The sequence below is a fragment of the Sitophilus oryzae genome, unplaced genomic scaffold (genome assembly GCF_002938485.1).
Source record: "Sitophilus oryzae breed Bouriz unplaced genomic scaffold, Soryzae_2.0 scaffold_1583_pilon_pilon, whole genome shotgun sequence".
Taxonomy (NCBI): domain Eukaryota; kingdom Metazoa; phylum Arthropoda; class Insecta; order Coleoptera; family Curculionidae; genus Sitophilus; species Sitophilus oryzae.
This window is the reverse complement of record NW_022146262.1, coordinates 268025-292923: the sequence shown is the minus strand read 5'-3', so window position 1 is coordinate 292923 and position 24899 is coordinate 268025. Positions and strand designations below refer to the sequence as shown.

Sequence of the window (24899 nt, the reverse complement as noted above, 5' to 3'; positions counted from 1 at the left end):
GGGTTTATCCTTTATTATTATTTTCAGCTCGCCAACCAAAGTAGGCCAACTGCCATAATTTAAACAAACTTTCAACGTCATTTTTCCCGCCGCTTCTTTTATTAATCATCGGCAGGAATCGCAACCAACAGTTCTAACCCTTCCAACTATGTCCATTCCATCTCTCAAGAGGGTTTCAACGTTCCATCTTCTCCATTTTTATTATAAATATTAAATAAATTGAATACTGATAATGGGCCAGTACCCGCTGATGGTTCAGGTACAGGCTTCTCGCAGGAATCCGATTTTTCCTGTCGTTGCTCCTTGACCTTCTTCAGCTGTTCCAGAGCTTCTTCGTAGGTCGGTAGTCCGGAGACGATTGTGTAGCTTGGTAGATCTGACTCTACCGATCCAGCCTCTTGGTTGTTAGGGATGTGACTCTGATGAGCTGAAAACAAAAAAAAAGTATTATTTTTGTGGAAATTTTTGGAATTTTTTTTAGTTTTTAGTTAAAAAACATAATTTTTTGATAATATGACAACATAGGTGTTAGATTAAATTTACAAGAAAGAAAATCCAGAAAAGATCCAGTGGTTCTCAAAATTTTAGCAAAAAATCATTATTTTTGGCAATAAACATCAAAGTAAAATAACTCCGTTATTTTGGACTTATTTGAAAAACGATAAAGAGAAAATATGTTTCTTTTATCGAGATATACCACCCCTTAAAATATTTGCACTTATTTCTGGGACACCCTGTATATAATTTATAAAGTATTTCAGTTAGCTTTAAAAGGTAACGAACCGAAAATAGGAAAATATGGTGTTATTTTTTTTAATGTCATATCGATTTAAAATATTTGTTCAATTTGCACAAGTTGCCACTGGTCTATGTACTATTTTCGATAATATACAAAGTCCATAAGAAACATAAACAAATATTTTTTTTCTCATAAATGGCATAAAACAAGGCAATTTAAATAAAAATAATTACTAATGCAATAATTTTCTTTAGTATCTCGCAATAAGTTAAAAAAAAATTAAAAATGTTAATTTTCAGAATAGCGACCTTGTTGCAATGACCTGGGCAACAAAAATTTAAACCAATTGCATTCGACATTCCGTTTTAAATTCCGGAACTGAATTCCTTCAAATACGTAGTTTAAAAAATATAATTTAACTAAAAAATATCGGTACTACACACAAGGTACTACAAAAAACTTATAGAGTACAACTCCCTTAAAAGTGTTTCTAGAGTGATAGTGAGATCAATCAAACTGATTAAAATAACAGAAATGTTTCACCAACAAAAATGTAAAACTATAAAACAGTATTTTTGACTTGCCAGCTAGCTCTCCGATTAGATCAACAGTAGTTATCGAGGTTATCATCAACGTTTTCAAATATTTAATTCCTACTTTGTACTTAGAATTACAAATTTCATTTAATTAAATTTCGCAATATACCTACAATATGAAACGCAAAGCAGAATGTTTTCATATCTATAACCCTTCTATAACGTAGCAATAAACATCAAATATTCATATTTGACTTAACTCTATAGAGTAGTTGTTACTTTTAGATTTAAAAAAATAATAACAAAAAATGAAAATAAATTGTGTATAATCATGACAACATTAGATATAAAAGTACGCACTTACTATTAGAATGTTAAGAGAGACAAACTGTATAATAAATCGTGAGCTGAAAATAGGATTACATCCAAAAAATAATTACTTTGTTGTAGTTATGGATCGCCTAGATATAAATAATAACTCTTTAATAAATATTTTTTCCAAAACAATCAGAATGAATTAAACAACTAATTTATCAGCTCCGGCTTTTATAGTGGATATAGAGATGTGTCGTTCGTGAATGATTCGTTCGCAATGATCGAATCTTTAGAAAGACGCGTGATTGACTCGGTCACCTTACGTGACCCTATCAATCATATGACCCGAGACACAAAATCCTCTCCTGCGTGTCTTACTGAATTTGAACCTAAAACAACGATCGGATCATTGAAGATTGAAATGAAAAACTCTTTTCATGTATCGCGTCGTTCGAATTAAACCCCCGCCCGTTCAATGATCAATGCACACATCCGAGCCGCATTTTAATATCTAATTTACTGTAATTTACGTCTTATATTGTTTTCACATTATTAGTTAATCAAGGTAGGCATCGCGTCATCGCGATCGCGATATTTCTTCATAATGATTAAGATAAAATAATTCATGCATCATTTCATTCAGCGTTCCGAGTTTCGAATGTTCTGAATAAGTTAGGGTTACACTGAAACAGTAAAGCGATCATTCATATGAACGAATCATGATGAACGGGTCATTTCAATGAATGACCTGGTGAGACACGGGTCACGGGAATGAACCGGGTCTTCCCATCCCTAAGTGGATAATTAATTAATGTCATGTAGCAGTTTAACAAAATGACAATACTCGTACTAATCAAAACCAAGAAAATAATACTATAATCACGAATACTTTATTTTTATATACCTAAACAGGATATTAAAAAATATTTTTTTTCCAAACATCACAAAAGTTTTAATTTTTGCGGCGTGATCGACAATATAATAAAGTCATTTTTCTACGATTGCGCAAAAAGTAGCTATTTTTTATACTATCTACTATATACTGTATTAAAAGTCAATTTTTTTACACTAGTGACTAGACTAGAAAAAATTTGTAAATTTTTGTAAAAATTTGTCAAATCCTGGAAGGTAAACCAAGTTAGGGTTGCCAACCTATTTGCTAACCTATTCCAGAGGAGAGTCCTCTTTTTAACCTCACTGTCCTCTTTTCTCTCACGTATTGAAAAAGTCCTATTTTTTACATACCAAACTGAAAATCTAAAGAATATTCGTCTATCGCCACAATGCTTTAAACAATTATTAATCTGTGTTTTTCACTACTCCCACTCGTTTATACAGAAAAGAAAATGAAGAAATATTTATGTACAAGAAATATTTGTGGAAGCGATAATGTTGTAAGTTAGCTTATGTTTTAAAAAAGTTTTATTGAAAAAGGCTTGTTTTATTTTAACAATTTTTGTGTATAAATATTTTTAAGAAAATATGAAAGGCCATCATCGCATCCGTCGACAAAACTTTTGGTAAATTCTAGACATTTGGGCGAGGTTTCAAACAAATTTTTACCTGTGTCTGTTTTTTACCCCCTCATCCTCTATTTTTTATTTTGAAGGTTGGCAACCCTAAACCAAGTACCAGTACTGGACACCTCGCAGCATCATTCCGGAAAGGAGTTTTAAGTGAAGAACAAGAGATCTCCATGCACAAGCAGTAATGAAAATAAAATTCAAAAGACTACTAGAAATGAAGTTTGTCCAACAATTACCTTAGTAAATTTTTCAAACTGCGACATTAAATATAAAATGAACTCAAAAAAAGTTATTAAAAAAATAAAAATAATATTTGTTTATAGTCATTGTTAGTGGTAATATTATTCTGTGAATTACTGTAAAAACTTTTTAATAAACATTTAAATAAGAATTTCAATTCGATCGTAGAAAAAATGTTGTGTGCAACATGTGATGAACATCTATAATTCAAGGTATTTCTTTTAAATCTTTTTATATTATTTGGAACGTATAAAAATGTTTAAAAAATTATTCGTAGCGTTTGAAAAAAAATAGCATGTTCTATTTGACCAATGCTTGTATGTCGTCTGTCAAAAATATCCCTTCTTTCGCCAAACATACCTTACTTTCGTTCTCCTGAAAAAAACCTCGTCTAAATTGATCGAAATGTTCATTTAAATATTAAAATAAAACAGTCTAAATGCGGAAAATGATCTATTCTTATACACCCACCATGAAAACCTTCGTTCTCAATTAACTACGCACATTTTACAACAATTTTACTTAAAAAGATTTTAAAATTAAATCGCTATCCTTCTCTCTTTCTCTTTGAATTGCAGTCAAAATTTGTTTTTCCTCTTCCTTTTTGATGATAAATGGTTTGTCTTGATTGTTCTCTCGTTTCATGAAATAACGAACTGGTCTTGATATAAAATTTTGAATTAACTGAAAACTCGCTTTGCTTCTACTCGTATTGGGTGAAATAATATTTCTCTTTTTAGTATATATTTTTTTTTTACATATTTATTTTTACTTTTTATATTTATTATTGATTAATACAATTTTTAGTAATGTGTTTCTTCATTTTTTTTTAAATTACTTATACGCGCATTCAAAATTCAGCTAAATCGGAAGAAAAGTTTATAATAATATAGTGTCTAATGTTGTATAGATAATGAGTGGTACGGAACCCTTCGTGCGCGAGTCCGACTCGCACTTGACCAATTTTTTTCTTTACTTACTGTAGGGTATCTGTTCTAATAATTACTGTCAAATTAAGACTCTGTGTCATCAAAACAACAGAACTGAAAGATTGTTTAATATCAGATAACAAAGATAAAGTATCAGATTGATAAGAAAAGAATATAATTGTTTTATTGCAAAGCTCACTCTTAAAGATAAATTTGAATTATTGTTATAGTTAATAGTGGGGTGGCTATTATATCTACCAGTAGTAGTGACAGTATCTTGCGTCGTTCTACGTCGATCAATAAAATACCAAAAATGCTTTCCTACATTATATATTAATAACAGATTTCTTAAAAACAAACCAAACACTTTAACCCATTTTTGGTTATATTAACTGGTTTAACTTGTTCGAACATCAGATATGCCTAATAATAAATCGACACGATAGTTAATAATAGCTTAATTTGGAAAATATTGTAGATTAATAAGCCTACAAATGATTTACGTTTAATAATATACAAACTTCATTCCTACGTTATGTTATTGTAACATTATGATTTGGTTTGGTTTGGAGATTCAAAATTTATACTAATTCTGTAGCCAGTATGTTTTATTTTCAAATATATTGTTTTTCGAATTGTTTTAGTTTAAATGCTGCCGCCCTTCATCCTGCTGCATTTATTTCCTAATGGGTAAAGAGGTACTGATTAGGATTTTGCGGAACCGGAGCTGTTTTTCGGAACCGGGAATTTCGGTACCGCGCCTCTTAGAAACCGGGATTTCCCGTTTTTTTCGATACTTTCGGTACTGACTAATTTTTGTTCAATGGTGGTGCAGTTCATCAATTAGAAAGCAAGAGATGGTTTTTCAAAGTAAAATGGATAAAAAAATTGAGATTTTTTCATCAGTCATGAAAAACAAGTAAAGAAAAAAGTATAGGTAACTTAAATTTCACATCAAACAACATAAAACAACTTATCTGAATTTAAGACAAAGGCCCTAAAATATTGAATTAAAAATGCAAATATCTATTAAAACATAACATAATAAATATTATAGAAACAAAAGAGAAAAGAAGCAAGAACAATAAGAAATAGCATCTGATTTTGACCGCTAGAAAGTATCAAAGGACTTTCTCACGTAACAAAAAATGTTTTCTAATTATTGTTACCGAGGCCCGGTTCTGTGATGGCCAAAAAGATCTGAACCCTAATTGGTAGTATTAATTAGAGTTTCCAGAACAGTACTAAAATATTTTCGTTCGACGATTGTGGAGTTCGTCAATTAGCAAGCAAGGGATGGTTCTCAAAAGTAAAACCGATAAAAAATTGAGTTTCAAATGAAAATAATATCAAATTATTAAGTCATGAGAAAGTAAATATGAACACAAATAATGAACACAAGCGAAAAAAAAAAGAAAACACATAGGTAGTGTGGAATACTCGGTGGTTGAGTGTAAATCAAACTTTAATACCTTTTACCTGTGGTTTTACTAATACTAACATACAGGTTGTTAATTTGTTTATTACTCGTGGCAAGAGTTTTCTGGTTGAAATATGGCAACCTCAGCCCGCTCGTCGATAGAAACCTTATATAAGTGCATATGTTCTCAATAGGCAGTGTTGCCATTCTGTTCCCCTATAAGTAACTGTCCTGTTAACAACCTGTATATATTTTAATAATCATAAAACAGCCAGTATAAACTATACAATGAAAACTGCGTCTTAATATCTAAATAAGATTTTATATATCGGAGAACTAGAATAAAAACAACATTCTTTAAATTCTATATACCTACAAAAATATCGAAATAAATATACAGGTAGCTTAAAAATTACATCAAACAACATCAACCAACCTCGAAACCAACTTAACTAAATGAGAAAAAAAAACTTAACATTTTCAATTAAAGATACAAATGCCTATAAAATCATAACACAAAAAATATAACTAATACATTCAGCAATATTATACTAAATAATAAAATAACATATTTAAACTTCAATAATTTCTTATAAGAAGAGATTGATTTCGACCACTAGAAAGTATCAAAAGTATTTCGCACGTAACAAAAAATATGTTTTTAATTATTATTACCCGAAAGTACCGAAAGAACCGGAAATTAATAATTTCGAGTCCCGGTTCTGAACACTAGTCCTGATGATCTGATGAACATAAGACAAAAGCAATTTAACAGTAATCATTTCAAATGCGGTTATTTTTTTAACATTTTCTTTACCATTGCATTATAAATAATTGTAAAATAATACAAATGTTAATTTCCAGAATAGCAATAGATAACGAAATGGCGTATTGAAAGCGTTTAAACATCTTTCTAAATGACTTCATTCTCCATTCTAGATAAAAAAAAAAGGTGGAATTAGTTGGGAAATTGAAAAAATGAAGTATTTTCTTTTCAATATGCCATTGCAGCTTGTTGCAAAACTGAAATTTGATAAAAACTGGAATTTCTATTTTTTACAATCGCTTATAATATAGCAAAGAAATACTAAAGAACTAAGCAACCAATCAAAAAAATAAAGTACTACAGGAATGAAATAATGAATTACGCTATTAACTTTGACAGACTATATAATACTAGTAAACAGACGATATCTAACTAATACAGGTAGCCGTCGCGTCGTACCCTAAGGTCGTACCTTATTAATAGTTGTTACAAACGGTCGCCAAGGTTTCAGTACAACGATTTATCGATAACAATTATAATAATCTACAGTAATGTAAACAAACAATTGACATAACTGTATTAAATATCTTCCTTCTCCGCTAGATTTAAATCATTTAACAGAAAAGGTCGAGGTAAAGGTCACGCGTTCCTTTAATTTATTGTTTTAGTTGTAAAAGAGATCTTGTTTTAATTAAGCAATAACACTTTTGTAATGAAATTTAAAATTTCCTATAACTGACAATAAAATTAACATCTAGGCACAACATAGCACAGGTTGGTTCAATGGATCGTACGAAATAAAATACTTTAAATACTATAAACTGAAATTGTAGAAAAGAATGTACAATGAGTGGGAAAGGGACTTAATCACCGCGACTTTTAAGATCTATTGTGTCCCCCACCAAACTCATCACACATAAGGATTTTCCTGTTGTAAGGGGGACACGGTATTTCCCATCCACCTCTAACAACAGATGTTCTTCCTCCGATGGTAAACACGGTTGGGATTTGGCCTTCCGTGCCCTACATAGTCGAGGAGCTTCTCTCCGGCTGAGGTACCTGTGATGTGGACTGGAGGATCTGTTTCCATTTTTTCCACCTCTTTAACTTGGTCTCTCCATAGACATTATCCCGAATGTCTAATGGAGGATATCTCTCTCTTTCTCTATTGCCTCCTTGGATTTGAGATCAATTCCTATTGTGAGGATCTGACCATGGCCCTCGTCCCCCGAGTTGATGAGTCGCCAACTCAATGTCCTTACATTGGAGCTCTGAGCCCGAATAAGGCTCAGCAGGTAGGTGGTGTCTTTCCCCTTGGTCCAGCAGAGAGACCGTGATAGTCGCCTCTTTAGGGATGTTTTCTCCCTTCACTGCAACCAGTCCCGGCCCTTGCCAATTCTTAAGCTTAGGTGCCGTTTCCACCAACCAATCCGCCGATTCCTCAGATGAAAATCATGCCCACCCAAAAGTTTATCCCCGAAAATCGCCCAGCTGACCCATCTTTTGTGGATCGTCGTGTGGTAATCCAAACGCTACTACTTCGTCCAGTATCTCTTCTTCTAGAGCCGTTTGCTGGTCGGTGGTCAGTGGGTAATCCTTTGTCAGCACCGCATCATTTGTCCAGCAATAGCGGCTGAGCTGATGATACGTACCTTACTGGGGATACGCTTGCCTTTCGGTGTCGGATGGCTTTCCATCTTGGCTTTTTTCTCTCCTTGCCGGAGCAGGGGTGAGAGGTTCTCGCTCCTTCTCTTGCCCTTTGGTGGAGATGCGCCAGGCTGTTTCTTGCTTTATTTACTCTTCCCTTTTTCGAGGTGTCTCCGTACTTCTGCCTCTATTAAGACCTACTCCCAGCGGATCGTCTAACCCGCCTGGTTGACCCAGGCTATGTAAACGAAAAGGTAGTTTGTGGTGAATATAGTGGTAGGTGTGTGAATATGTTCCTATTCATTATTACAAAAAGGAGAATACCAATATTTTCAATTATTGTTTACGAGATAGAACGCATCTTCTATGTTTGAAATAGTTCGTTTTACTTCAAATAACTATGATCGGAGAATATACACAACACTGTACAAACAAGTACTTTTTTTCTTAACGAAAGGCAAATTTATATATTTAAATAAAAGGTGACTTAGAACTTTTGATGCGTAGTGTGTACCTATATTAAAAAGTTTCGAAATAATTAAGTAAATTTCCTCAACCTTGATTATTTACTCCATTAAGTTTCGAGGCTATTGTGATAGATACAAAGGTACTTAGCTGAAATTAAGATAATTTGACTAGAAAATCTACAGTAAGAAAGAAAATACCATACCATACGATCAAAAAAAAACACGTCGTCAAAGACGGCTGGGGAATGACTATCGATGATAATTTTGGCGAGGTCAAAACTCTAGACGTCATTACTCAGTCCGTATTATTCTTTATATTTTAATGACGCGGCAGGAGTTAGCCTTAAGAACGTTGTAATTTATTTTTATATTGAGTAAAAATTAAGATAAAGATTTGTAAATGGTGTAGTTTAAAATTTAAAATTTGAAGGACGTCAAAGGCCAGAAAAGTATTAAATTTTGCGACGTGATTGACAATCTAAAAAAGTCATTTTAACATCTAGGCATAAAAGTAAAGGGCTTTTACGCCTAAGCATAAAAGTATGAAAATATACCGGGTGCGTCTCAAAAGTGGCTATAACTTTTTTATTATAATAAAAAAGTTATAGCGTTATAGTTATAGTATTAAGATAAAAAAAGTATATGACATAAATTAGGATTTTGGTCACTTCCTGTTTCACCGGTAATTACTACAACTTTTATTTTTAGATTCCAGATTTCGTTCTTTAATAGGTAGGTATTATTAATTTTGATTAACGTCATATTTTTACTGTTAAAATGTCACATTTTCCGATAACTACTATCACCCTTTCCGAAGCATAGAAATATATAAATATTGCACTTCCTTAACATTTTAAAACAACAAAAATATGACATTAATCCAAATTCTGCCAATAAAAATCTATCAAAGAATGAAAACGAAATCAAACGAAATTATATTACTACAGATAACATATATTACCATAGAAACGCGTTTTGATTTATAGGACTTATATTTTCATGTTTCTTTAATTTGCTCTAAAACGATACGGATATTTGAAAAAGTATAAACGGGATTAACTATTTTAGGATAAGCAAAATTTTTATGAAGAATGCATTTTTCTCAAAATGTCATTAATAGTTTTTCCTCTTGTAAGACTATTTAAGATCCGGGGACATACCGCAGGGCCGTCCTGAGTTGTGCAGCAGAGGAGCAGTTGCTCCAGGCGGCCAAATTTGAGGGCGGCCGTTTCGGTACAATTGTACTGAATACGGGACATTTTGACTAAATGCGGTACGTCAGTACTACATTTTGGAAAAATGGTCATTTTCTAATAATTCACTAATAAAAAAAGATTGTCTGTAAGGGGGGGGGGGCACTTTTTCGGGCGTGCTCCAGGCGGCCAACAGTGTAAGAACGGCCCTGCGTACTGTATAATTAATATTAAGTTACATGTCAACTTTTGGTAAATGACGCAAAGACGAAATCGCATTACGCATAATGAATATGGGGAGACGAACATCAACGCATCGCATCGACGAACCGCATCATACTCACTATGCATGCATCTTCGCATCATCGTATAGTGAGCTTTAATGTTTCCTACCATAACTTGGAGGCTTTACAGATACCAAACTATAATCACATATTTTATTACATAGGTAAGTAATATAAGATATAACTTTTAAATATTTTTCAGAGTAATTTCCAAACGGCTATTTTTTAAAATCACCCTGTATATATTTATAGATTAGATAATACTCGTAGCATTATATTTGTTATTATATTTCCACTTTTCGAACCATTAGCGCATAAAAGGTAACCATAGATAATGAGCCGTTTTCGTGGCTAGTCCAAAAATCACACCTTATTTTTTTTTCTCGGTAGTGACTAGGCAATGTTACGCAAGAACGAATCTGACGATGACTGTTAAATTTTCCCAAAAACCATGATCCTGATTTCGCGGAATCAAATAAAGATCGTTAACAGTGAATCAAGATCAGGATTATTCAAACTAAGTGTCAGCCATTGAACTTTTTACACACTAAATTTACAATATTATCGAACTAGAGGATTTTTTTAAATAGAAATATTAATAAAACCACTAATTATCTTAACATCGCCTTTTTAAGATATTTTCGAGGATATTTCTTTAGCCGACACTTCCGTATACTGTAAAAAGAGGTCAGTGATATCAAAAAGAGGACTGTCATCTGGAATAGAGGACGGTTGGTAACCCTAGCATAATCTCCTGCTCATTCTGACCTAACCTAACTAAACTATTACAAATTGAGCAGTGTTAGACGACCTTTACACTACTCGCAAAGTAAGCTTAAGTACTTAATCTAGGAGATGCGAGGCCTTGTCGTTGGTGGGATAGCTCCTAGTCAGGTGCTACGGGAAATCCCCTCTGTCACTGTAATGTCCCTGGCTGTAGTGTCGTGGCCAGGAAATTGCACCAAAACGTATAACGGTGTCGGATGGGACTACCCTGTCCGTCATACCACGTCTGTGTGGAAGTGTGGAGGGTGTTAGCTTAACCACTCAGCCCAAGAGGAGGCAACCTCACCAATAATCTAACTGGTCTCAAACTTTGGGCACCAGGGCTGCAGGGGTCAACCCATTGTATTGTCGTCTCCCTTTTATACAAGTGTACCGAGTGTATCACCAGCTTTGCGAGAGCTCCAATGAAAGGACATCGAGTTGGTGAGTCATCAACTGGAGGGAGGAGGGTCATGATCAGGTCCCCACAATAGGAATTAACCTCAAATCCAAGGAGGCAATAGAAAAAAAGAGATTTCTCTATTATAGATCTGGGATCCTCTTATAAACACCGGTATTAGGTCTAAAGAGAGACCAAGTTAAAGAGGTGAAGAAAATGGAGACAGATCCTCCAGTTTTCAACTCAAAGGTATCAACATTAGCCGGAGATAAGCTCCTCGACTGTGAAGAGCACGGAGGGCTAGACCCCAACCATTGAAGGATGTATAATCTTGTAGGAGGTATAGATGTCCACTCCTCGGAGGATGAACAGTTGTTGGCAGAATTAGTGTTTTATATTGTCAAAATGATTAAATTAAAAATAGCTTTTATGATCAGTTAAAACAAAAAGAATACTTTAAAATTAACGGTCCAAAAGTGTCTACATATTTAGATTGATAATATACCTAATAATGTATTAAGAGCTTCAATTCTATACAGACGTAAAAATATATTAAAATATTATGCTTGTATTAAACTAACTAATTAATATTTGCAAGTGGTTTCAAGAACTATTAAAAATAATACTATGAAAAATTAAAATTATACAACTTTGCATAATAATACTTAATAGTAAGTGTGAGTAACTAATGAACTTTGAACAAGTTTCTAAGATTTTCGATTAACCTATTGTAAAGTAATTCAATAGTTTAAATAAATTATCCTACGTGACTAAGAAAACCCGAACACTGCTTAAACATTGAAAAATTGCACAAAATATATTCAGACAAAAATCATCACTTAGCATTCGTTACAAAACTGGTATTTAAAAAATATTGACAACAAATATACCAATACTTTAAACCTGTTTAAAAATTAACTATATCTACCTCAATTAAAAAAACAATCATCATAAGAATGTAAACTAGGTACTTAGATAATAATGCATAAAATATATTGCCTGCTATTAGTAGGTAGGTGTCTTACTTTAAATGAACTATTGTAATTGGAAACCTTGTTCGTTCAAAAGGTTATTATGTCGTAAATAAGTGTAAATGTGCATTTAGACCAACTAAATATGGTAAAAATAATCTGTAATTACTAGCTGGTATTTTAATTTCTGTCTTTTACATTTTTACTTAGAAAAATCGTATTTTTTACTACTTATTCAAATACATTCGAAAAAAAAAACGTAGGTATGCATTTTCAAAAATATAGCCCAGTACCTCTACATATATTAAATTTCTCGTTAAAGTATTTCATTTTTAATTCAGTCATGTGTTGTTGCATTACAGCACAGAGTTGTTACACCACTATTTAAAATAAAGGAAGAACGTTAAAAAGAATCGACATATATTTCTGAAACTTGTTAACCAAGTTTATTTATTAATGGATGATAAAATGGTTCTACTAGAAATGAGCAAAAAATCTCAAACTGCGATTCAATCGTAGCAATCCCAAGTTCGCAATCGCAATCTGCGATCACTTTTCATAGTAAACTGCGACTGCCATTGAATCTTCTATTTGACAAGTTTGAATTGTTAGGCATTATTTTAATTGCAATTTTGTTTAGTAAACTGAATCACAGTCAGTGACTCATCACTCTTGTGAAGCGTTTGAAAGTAAATCAATTTACAGAATAAAATATCTGTAAACTTTGGTACTAGTCTACGTCTATGGGACGTAGAGTATGAGTAATTGCTGCATATACCGGGTGTTTCTCAAAAGTGGCTCACCCTTATAACATTTTTATTTTTTCAGATAAATCAACGAGATTTGGTACGTTAGTGTATGACATAAATCAAGATTGACTGACGTATTCAATTCAAGGGGTGGCTCCAATAACCAGGCAGCTCCACTTTTTTACGAAGTAGCCATTTTTACTAAATTGACCTTTAAAAAATAGTCCAATCGTTCCCTGCAACAATCAGATAACTCCATTTAACAGTAGGTACATAAATGAAAACGTTATTTGGAGCTAACTTGCTTTCGGTTTGTAGAAAAAAATCAGGGTAGTTTCTGGAGCTCTTTGCAGTAAGCAAAATTTCTTAAGATGGAGCTGCCTGGTTATTGCTTCCACCCCTTCAATTGTTTTCGGTCACTTCCTATTTCACCGGAAATAACAACTATCGATTTTTAAATGGCATCCTCGGTATTTTTTTACTTTATTCAATAGAAAATGACACTCGCTGAATAGAATGACACATCGTATGCCAATTTTTGACATTCTCTAAAAAATTAACTTATTCTAAATTTTAATTTAGAGTGTCATGGCTGTCTTGAAAACACTATTTTTTAATCAAGGAGCCTTGGAAAAATAGATTTGATCGTCTAATGTTTTTCGTGTTTTGCCCTGGCCCGTTAAAAGATGCACAAAATCGACGTAAGGCCATACTGGTGGATGGACGGGTGACCGGTTCGAAACTCTGTATCGTGCTGTTGTCCAAGGGAAAAGTGTAAAATCTATTGATACACACTGCTCATTCACGCCGCACCGGCGCCGGTTCGAGGCCGGATGAGATCGGATATCTCGTGAGTAAGAGTTAATTTAGACACTTCCTAAGTCGGTAGGCCACTGACCATGATATGGCCGAGGACCGCGGTTCGGATTCCGCATAAACAAAGTAGGCCCCGTCCAGATTAGCCCTGGCAGCAAAAAGGAGACGTTAACTGAAATCTTTACTTTTACTTTACTTTATCTATTAAAAATCTAGCGGCAAAAACAAAAATTAAAAAATATTAGAAGTCATTAAGAAATCTAATGTTAATTATAAATTATTGACTTTTTCTTAAGATGTTTTGTACAGCTATTTCAATAAATAATACGTATAACTTGAAATAAATAACAATATTCATATCATTAAAATTTAAGAGACAAAATCTATATTTTGCAATTTGTTTTAAAATACTAGGTACCTACTTTATATATAAAAAAATAGTAATAGGAAATCGGTATTATTTTGACAAACAGTTCTGGTCACTTCGTAATAATAATTAATAGAAATAGGTACTAAATTGTGTTGCTTCGACATCTAACAGTTTCGATATTATTAATTGTTCCGCTTTACTAGATATTACTGGACCTTCTGCTTTAGTAACGAAATTGTTTTTACGTTCACTATAATATAATATAAACGAAAATTTCGCAAAGAAGGAAATATTGTTTTACGTCAGAATGCGCAATATCTGTATTTTATTTAAACCTATTATTTTTTAATGGCTATATTAGTACAGGTAGTAGTAATTTTGGCTCATCAGCAATGAGCACTTATACCGTTTGACCGAAAAAAAGGCGTCAAAGACGGCTGGGGAATGACAATCGATAATAATCTCTCCAAAAAAATCCTTTTATGGGTATTTCACCACTACACTGCAAGAAAATCTACAAAATAAAATGTTTATTTTTTGTAAACACTTCTGTGTTAAACCTAAACGGACGCTGATTGTCAGAAGTTATGTTAACAGTAATACAAATTTGCCTAACAAAGAAAAAAATGCTTAACGTTTCGGAAAGTTATCTCTTTCCGTCGTCGGAAGCAAAAAAAATACAAAGAATAAAGAAATTTAAAATATTTAAATTCAATTATTCGAGAACACTTTACTTTGTTAAAACAGATACGTCTACAAGAAACCGTTGAGGTTCTGTTATAATGACATTATATCAAGTTAAACTTCAAAGAATTACTACCTGATAACAATTACTTAATAAGGTAAAACCAAAAAGCCCCAAACTTTCTGTATGATTATTTTTAAATTGTACGTATGTTATGTTTATTTATGTTATGTTCTTTAAAATCAAAGAAGCGATTGCCATACATTACTAACATCTACAGATGCATGAGCAATACATTTATTTTTATTAGATTGAATTAAAAAAGCCTCTTTTATTTTCCTTTTAGAGGTTATCGCTTCTTTCATTATAATTTTGGCGTTATTAAAATTTATTCTGTGCACTGTGTCCCATGAATGCTGACAAATCTTAGATTTGTGAAAATCGATAATAATGTTGGCGAGGTCAATCTCTAGACGTCATTTACTAAAAATTGACATCAAACTTGTTCAAAAACAAAAGCAAAATAAAACACTAATTCACCACAATACACCAAACACTTTACTTTTAAACACTGTGTAAATTTCAGTGTTTATGTGTACCTATCGTGGTAAATTCGTGTTTTATTTTGCTGTTGCAACCCCAAAGTTGACCAAAGATTATAACGCCGATGTACCAACCGGCATAGACGCGGAAGTCACTTTCTTTGAAATTTGTTTCAGTGTTATTTCTTTGTTCTATTCATCAAATAATTATTGTTAGGTAAATTTGAATTCAGATAAAAGCAACTGAGAAATTCCTCTCGGGTTTACTTTTCACTTACTCATTTTCTAGTTAAAAAGAACTAATATTTTGTATCTTAAATGTTTGCTTCCATGATGAATAGTAAACAAATATCCCAGAAGAGTAAACTTTAATGAACTCGTACAGTAACTAGTCCAAACAAAGAAACAAATAGTAGATATTATAATTCGAATTTCTTTAAATATTGACGTCAATAGACGACTTGATCAAACAATTTTATTTATGAATCTATAAATATCTTTAAAAATTTATAAATTGGCGTCATCATAACCTGAAAGAAAATAATTTTTTTCTGAGATGAAAAGTAAGAACAGTCCTGAAAAAAAACGGACGTCAAACACCACCAAACAAGAACAAGCTGCAATTAGAGAACTACGGAAGGACACAATTAAGATTCTACCAGCGGACAAAGGCAAGGCCACAGTTATATTGAACGCCCATTAGTACGATCGAAAAACCGAGGAGACTCTAGCTAAGAGCAAACATACATATAGCTTAATATCTAGTGATCCTACTAAGACAATTGAAGGAAAAATCTACCGAGCTTTATACAAATATAAAAAATTCATATCTGATAATTTAAGAACATCGCTTACACCACATCACAGTACACCACCATATTTTAATGGGTTACCAAAAATGTACAAAGATGGTGTACCTATCACTAGTTCAAGAAATTCAGCAACTAGCAATTTAAGTAGATTTCTTCTTCAAATTGTCCAACCATTAGTAGGAAAAACAACTTCAATTATTGTTAAGAATTCAAAATACTTTGTAGAAATACTTAAGAACATAGAATTAGGCCCTTCAGACAAATTTGTTACTTGTGATGTGGAGAATTTATAGACAAACGTTCCCTTGGATGTTTCCTAACTTGACATTTTCGAGGCTAGATTGAGGGCAGACATAACATTTTCTGAAAGAACTTCGCTACCTCTTAGGGGAACTTTTGAAATGCTGTCTGCACAATTCTTACTTTCAAGTTAAAGATAAGTTTTATGCCCAACATGATGGTTTACCGATGAGTCCGCTCTCTCCAGTAATATGTAGCTAATATATACATGAAATGGTTTGAAACCCTACCATTAGCTCTGTAGTCGTCAAACCTAAAATATGGCTTCGGTATGTTGACGATACTTATGGAACGGATCCGACAGAACCAGTTAAAATTCTTTCTCAATCATCACAATTCTATAAAATTTACGATTAAAAAAGAGAAGGACCTCTGTCTGTCGTTTCTAGATGTCCTTGTTAATAGAAATGGGGGATCTATTAAAACTTCTGTATAGAAAATAGGAAACCCATACACACGCAGAACAATATTTAAGTCAACAAGTTTTAAGTCAAACCATTCTGAAGCAACTAAAAAAGGAATAATTAAAACTTTATGTCATCGAGCAAACATCATATACAGTGACCAACCATCACTTAATGTCGAATTAAATAATATTAAAACGGATTTGCTTCAGAATGATTACGCTGAGAAGTCCATAGATAAAATTATATCAACTTATAAAACTGACTCATTTACTGAGGAGGATGCTCTCTCTCTACTATTCGATATGTAAAAGGAACGTCAGAAAGGATGAGGCGAATAGCCAAAAAGTATAATATTAAAACTGTCTTCAAATCTAGATCGACTCTCAGAAGCGTCTTAACAAAAACAAGGCCGGAATCATTGAAACAATAGAAAGAGTAAATCTACCAGGTACCTTGTGAATGCGGTGAGTCGTATACTGACTATGAGAGACTAAACGGCCTCTAAATGTACGACTTAGCGAGCACAAAAAAAACATGTACAAAAAGGTAAAACAATGAAGGCGGGTATTGCGGACTATGTTTGGTCAAAACAACAAAATAAGTGGTCGGAAGCTCGGGTTGTCCACAGAGAACCTCATTGGAAAAAGCATAACTTTAAAGAGGCCGTTTTTATAGCAAGCAATAATAACATTTTTCAAGCAATCCTAGTACCAAAATACCTACGATATGGCAACCACTGATAAAACGCTCAATTGCAGGCATTCTAAGTGGACAACCTCATTGCGGACTGCACCCAACTTTTTCACGGGTGCACATATTCGATGTTATCTGTGTGTTATATAGTTATATCTGTGGCAAATATGTATTGTATACTATTCCTACAAATTCTGTTCGAGTAAATACTACGGATGCGGTACGAAATATATATCTGGTTTAGAAAATGTATATTATTATGAGTCACATTATTATTTTTTAACATTTAAATAAAAAAATAACATACTTCAAATTTTATTTTGTATCATGAAAAACTATCAATGATTCTATTTAATTTATCGATATAACTATGTTTCCTTTTGTAATGTTTGCATCCCTAACTCTGTAACCATCATCAAAAAAAGATAGACACTCTTTTTTTGAATATCTTGAAGGTTAGTCTATTGCACTAATATACTACAAAATTAACAATTGCATTCAGCAATATTTGCACAAACATCCTCTGAAGAACAGCTTAACGGATGGAACTAAACTCCTATATAGAGCCTACTCTGAGAGAGAACCACGCTGGTTTCCGACCGAACCACTCGTGCATTGACCATATTAATACATTGCGCATTATCATAGAGCAGTCAATAGAATTTAGGTCACCTTTATTCTTATTATTCATAGATTTCGTCAAAGCTTCTGACAGTATCCCCCATGCGATGGTATGGAAAACTCTAAAAGAAAAAAGGGTTCCGGAAAAGCTAATGAATATAATCAAAGAACTCTACAGAAACACAGAATGCAATGTGCAAACCAGCGACAGTTTTAACTTAGGGACAGAAGTAAAGCAGGGTTGCACATTATCGCCGCTTCTATTTAATATCGTGATCGACAGCGTTATGACATGACTAAAGCAACAGCAAATATTAGGGGAGTACAATGAAGTCTGACATCGCATCTGACGGATCTTGATTATGCTGATGATATCTGTCTCACAACGCAATCCTTCAAAGACATGGAAGTGATGAAGAACAGAAGCAGAAGTGATGAAGAACAGAAGCAGACAAAGTAGGATTAAGCATAAACATCCATTCAATGTAGGAATCAAACATGTCGAGAATGTAACAGAGTTTACTTACCTGGGAAGCATTGTAACAGCAAATGGTGGCGCAGACGCGGATATTGTCAGCAGGATCAGGAAGGCGCAGCGAGCCTTTGGTCAACTAAAATCAATTTTGACCTCCCGTCAACTCTCCATACAAACAAAATTAAGAATATTCAATTCCAACGTCATACCAGTTTTATTATATAGCTGCGAGACATGGAGAGTGACAAAAATATCTATCAACCGCCCACAGGTGTTTATCAATTGCTGCTTGTGGAAAATACTTAAAATCTTTTGGCTAGACACTATACGTAACACCGACCTGCTTCGTCTTATAAACCAACAAGAAGTAGGCATTGAAATCCGCAAAAGAACCAAATGGGGTTGGATAGGTCACACCTTGGGGAAACCTGATAGTAATATAGCGAGATCAGCATTAGAGTGGAATCCTCAAGGAAAAAGAAATCAAGGACGACCTGATCAAACATGGAGACGTTCCATACTGGATGAGCTTCAACAAGTAGGGCCAACATGGAAAGAAGCAAAAACAACTGCCAAAAATAGAACCCGATGGAGAGCTTTCACTGAAGCCCTTTGCTCCGCGTAGAAGATATAGGATCCATATATATATATTCAGCAATAATTATTTCAATAAAAGACAAATAGAAAATGTTCAAAGTCATTCTCTCCAACTGATTAACAACTACAGATCTCCAAATATATAAATTTGCTCTCTGTTCATTGTAAACTAGCAGAAATTGTGTTAAATTATCCTAAAACCTATTTTTACAGGAAGTGATACATTTTAATCAAATAATATAATTTTTGTCAAAAAAGTGAATACAATACATTTTTTTATGTAAATTACATGTAATAATGATAATATATCATTGTACTGTTAAAGTTCATTCGAATAGTTCTGGTAAAAAATTAATTCACCCTATTAGGTGTAAACACAATGGCTATGGTAAAGCTCATATTCTATTAAATTAAATAATTAAAATAATAGCGATCCAAAGATCATCACGGAATTTTATTATTTTACAGCAGAAAATTGTAATGATTTTGTAGGCGAGACAAATTGTGCGTCAAATCATTTTCTTCTACGTCTATAATAAATAGTATTTAAATATGCATCATTTACAGAGAAACAGTGACGAATATGTACACAGCGTTGCTGTTCGGAATATTAAAAATGTTTAGATACACAAAATATAACACAAATGCAATGAGAGTACTAAGTAATCAATTAGAAGCAAATTCGTATCTTATAGGCAAAGTTAAAAATACTAAATACAGGGTCCAGCAATAGTGCGTTGGGCATCTGTAGGCCCTAGAATAAAAAACTAAAGTATGTACTACGATAGGATGTATTTTAGGAAAATATTTTAACTTCTATAAGGTGGCTCAAAGAAGCGTGAGTAGATCGGAATGATTTTTTTTAATGGAACATTTCACCATTGCATTTTTGGCTTCCTTCCTAGACATGAAGATCCATTGCGACATAGAAAGGTTGGTGTAGGATATTGAACATCCTGTATGATTTACGATTGCCATATTTACAGCAAAGTAAGAACAGACCATCTAAAGTAAATACCTGATATAGTTTTGATTTCAGAACAGTTCTTGTATTTTTAATAATTTGTTTAAGAAGAGCTGGAAAATATATATTTTTGATATATTTTATAATATCTCTGAAACTATCGAAATATATTTATTCATATCTTAGGATTATGTAAAATGATCTGAAAGGAAGCCAAAAATGCAATAATTTACAGGGTATTCCATTTTAAAAAAATAATCCAGATCCACTCACACTTTTTTGGGCCACCCTATAGTAATTAAAATATTTTCCTGGAATACATCCTGGTACATACTTTAGGTTTGCACTTAAACAAAATTCTCAAGTTTTTTATTCTAGGAGCTACGCAATAGATGCCAGACGCAATATTGCCGGACCCTGTATATTTAGGTATATTTAGTAAGTTTAATGATAGGTAGTTTAAGTGTGTAGCAGAATTTATGAAAAATTTAGGAAGATGGTGATTTTATTTAATTTTACAAAGTATACTAGAATGTAGAATGTATGAGGGGAGGATGAATGACCGCAAACCTTACAGATCTCTTGAATCCCCCTTTCTTGAGTTATAACGAGTTATAACTCAAGTAGTGAATATTAAGGACATACTCCTCATTTGAAAGAGTCTCTCAAGGACCCAATAGCGTAAGGGAGCGTTCACTCAATATGGACGTAAAAATTCGATATTATCGATGGGGGACGAAGAAGAGAGAGAAAGAGAAACAGAGACAGATAGACAAAGAGAGGGAGAAACAGAGACACAGAAAATATAGTGGACTGCATGCTGAAGAGTCAATCGGCATGGAACAAGGTAGCGGAGTATGCTGAGACCATACCACAGAACAGATACAAATTTGTATCTGTTCTGTGACCATACTCAAGGATCTTCGCACCACCTACGAAGAATAGACAGCAGTAACACCAAATAAGAACGCCCGGGCGAAGTAGTATTTACAAAGAGTGCCGCCGGAGAAAGAACGTTCCTGGAGAGAGGACAGAGGTGTAGGTTAGGTTTTAGTGAGGTAAAAATCCCACATAACTCGTCTGGCACGTAATAGGTTTTCCCAGGCGAGTACCTGTTGCAGGTTTCCACTTGGAAAGCAGAACGATTCTGGTCCAGTTAGTGGAGTGTTCGCTCCTTTTCTAGCTAGTTCATTTGGTTTTTCATTGCCTCCTATCCCTTGGTAGGCTGATACCCAGAGTAAGAGGACTTTATTAACTTTGCCTAATTTGTTCAGCTTCTCTAGGCATTCTTTGACCAACTTCGAATTGACGGTTACTGAGTTGATCGCTTTTAATGCTGCTTGACTATCGAATAAGATGGCTATTTCTTGTTTCCGATACTACATAAGTTATAAGCATCTTTCGTGTAACGAATAACTCATCAGCAACAATTTTAGCGATTTTTAATAGTTTGTGTGTAGTGAACTTTTTATAAACTTTATTACAATGGTGATTAGTTGTTCAGCTTTCAAGTGTAAAAGCCGCAACGATAAGAAAGAGCCAGGTGTTACGTTTCATAAGTAAATAAACAGTCCACTCCACCTTTTTAGCGTTTTCTTATTGAATTCGATAATTATTTCTTATTGATTGATTTGAATGTTATATGTACTTGATATGTGTGTGTGTGTTATATAAGTCAATACCCACTAGTTTTGTACCTTTTGTTAACTTTTTAATACGGTTTTTTTTTCGTAATTAATTGGTATTTTTTTAATTAACACACTGTTTTTTTAATGCTGGTTCAAATAAACAACTCGTTCGATCTTTGCTCACCTCTCCTAGGTGGTTAAAAATTGGTAGGTACCTGTAAAATTAATTCTTTATAGAATTTAGCGAAGAAATGCATTATTTGATCTTATTTTTAATAACCGAGATTAAATGTATTATGGCGCGGCGTTTAGAATTTAGAATTTTAGAATGAGTGGGAGGGTAGTAATCACTGCGACCTTACAGATCTATTGTGTCCCCCTTTCTTGACTTATCACACATCATACAGTCCCAGGGCTTTGACAAAAGCCAGTATCTGGGACGGTTTTATAGAGGGTAGTTTTCCATCTCCAATATCAGTCGTACCAAAGTTCATGGCACGAATGCTTGTCGTCTCGGCGCACTCAGTGATGAGGTGCACTGGTGTTTCCCCATTTTCCCCACAGAATCTGCATTCACCGTTTCTACTTAGTTTCAGTCTACTGAGGTGTTCATTGAGGAGACAATGTCCTGTTAAAACCCCCGTGACAATCCGAAGATTGTTCTTACTTAAATCCAGGAAGATCTTTGATTTTTCTTGATCGTAAGCCCTCTATTATGGCATTTTTAGTCCTTTTAATCCAATTCAAAACAAAATTTAACGTCAAAGTAAAACTTCACATAAATCATAAAATAAAATCCTAAATGTTACGGATTTTATCTGCGACATTGTACATAAAATTTTACAAATTGTTCTTTTTTATAACATATTTTATGACAATTATTAACTAAGCAATAAACATATATGCATATAAATCTCATCTCCTGATTAGCCATTGTTTTAGCAGGTGTTATAATATTACAATACGTCTCCAGCACATCGACCGCAGTAAATAATTGTTGACATTGATACAGGTGTTACAGTTTCATCATAATATACAACAACTATATTGCACCTAGGATTAACGGACAACTTTTATATTGCTTTAATTACAACTCTGTTGCAATAGGTCAGTTAAATTTAATTAGTTTGTTAAACTCGCTGTTAATTAGAATTTAGTAATCAGAGCGATACCAATGAACCCAACAGATTTAAAGATTATACAACTAGAAATTTCCAGAAATTAATCTTGGAACGTTGTTTTAAGCCGACTACTCGCAAGGCTAATCTAGAGGGGTCAATCTGCAGGGTCCCTGTTAGGGTTTCCGGAACCGGAGCTGTCTTTTGGAACCGGGAATTTCGGTACCGCGCCTCTTAAGAATCGACATTTCCCGTTTTTTTTTTGGTACTTACTAACTTTTGTACAATGATGATGCAGTTCATCTATTAGAAAGCAAGGGATGTAGTCCAAGAGCTGATAGTAATATGAACTGCCTAATAGGTTAACCGAGGTTTAATACTAGAATTACAACAGCATTCGCGGTCACCGTCAAAATTGATATTAACTTACATCATTATTACCGTAAAAGAAAGTGTATCAACGAAATAGAAAACTCTAATAGAACGCAAGGCATAATGTCTGCCACGACATATGGTCACATTTTTGGAACAAACGACCTAAAAAATTTTCCAAAACATGTTAAATATCGTCATCAGATACCTGAATTATTTTTTTGGATATAATTAGTTTATTTCTTTGCCATTTCACAGGATGAGTTTTCTACAATGTTCTCTATAGGTATCTCGGAAACTACTGGAATTAGAGAGTTGGCTAAATGGGGAAAGAATTGCAGTTTTTTGAGGACAAACATAAAATATGCGTCTTTCAGATTTTTGAAAAAATTTATGGCTTATTATTTCGGAAAATAAACTAATTTCAGCTATTTTAAAATGCTCCCTAATTCAATGTACGTAATAATATCTACTCAAAAAGTTCATGATTGTAATACAATTGCAGATTTGTTGAACATTTGCTAAAATAACTTAAAGGGTTGTAGTGATATTAGTTTTTTAGTTTTAATTTGTTTAATGTAAATTGTAAAGATCCGTTTAATAAAACATTCTGTCTTTTTATAAAGTTATAAATCATAATAGATCCTACACCCGGCATTTCATCAGCTGACTATTTTTATTAAAATAAAAATCGTTTAGCTACCTAGACTCAGCCTTAAATGAGTACTTGGGATTCACAAACCTGAGGTAAGAATAGGCGTTTGAAGCGTAGTGCTAGCCACATTACCTTCCTTGTATAGCGAACGGCTCTAGCATGGCAAGCTGTACCTTGCTACTCCCAAGGCGTTAAACACTATATACGGAAGCTATTATTATACGGACCGTCGCGATCTATCTGAAAGCGCTGTTAATGTGTTTTTGGAAAAAAAATTAGGTCGTCTGTTCCAGAAATGTGACCATATGCCGAGGCAAGTCATTTATGCCTTGCGTTCTATTAGAATTTTCCATTTCTTTAACACACTTAGTCTTGTTTTTTTTTAATTTGGCACGCTTTAGGGTTCAAGTTGCAGATCTACCACCCCTTAAAGAACTTGCACTTATTTCTGGGACACCCTGTTTTTACATTCAAAATTGTACAGGTGTCGGTGACTAATATTCTTTTCTAATGTTTACGATGATACACATATCTTGTTTTCATGACAAATCTTAAATAAACGTATTATCATCTCTTCGAAGAAAAACATAATTACAGAAACGTGATCTTTCAAATAACACATTTTTCTAGACTTAAGTACCTAACAGTGTGATCGAAAAAATAAACGACGAAAAATTATCTTGAAAATGAGGATCGCGATGATAACATTTACCATAAAAATTTACGTATATAAAATAACAGCATACTTTATTTCCAAGCCAACTCTAACGCCGTTTTTTCGTCGAATCGTAATGGTAGATATTTAATGTTTTCAAGTAAAAACCCTTTGTTAATCTACAAGAAAATATTGTTTTAATTCTTGATGTAATATATTCTATTGTGCTTTCGGCTTCAGTA

The 24899-nt window shown here is 33.3% G+C and overlaps 1 protein-coding gene across 1 annotated transcript in view; it reads right to left on the bottom strand.

Moving 5' to 3' along the window:
• The window catches only part of LOC115879670 (protein commissureless 2 homolog), a 37208-nt gene continuing 12309 nt past the window's right edge, over positions 1–24899 (bottom strand). The window contains exon 2 of the mRNA XM_030896595.1: positions 1–427. Coding sequence (XP_030752455.1) covers positions 165–427 — 263 coding nt within the window. The 3' untranslated portion in view covers positions 1–164. The remainder of the gene's footprint in view (positions 428–24899) is intronic.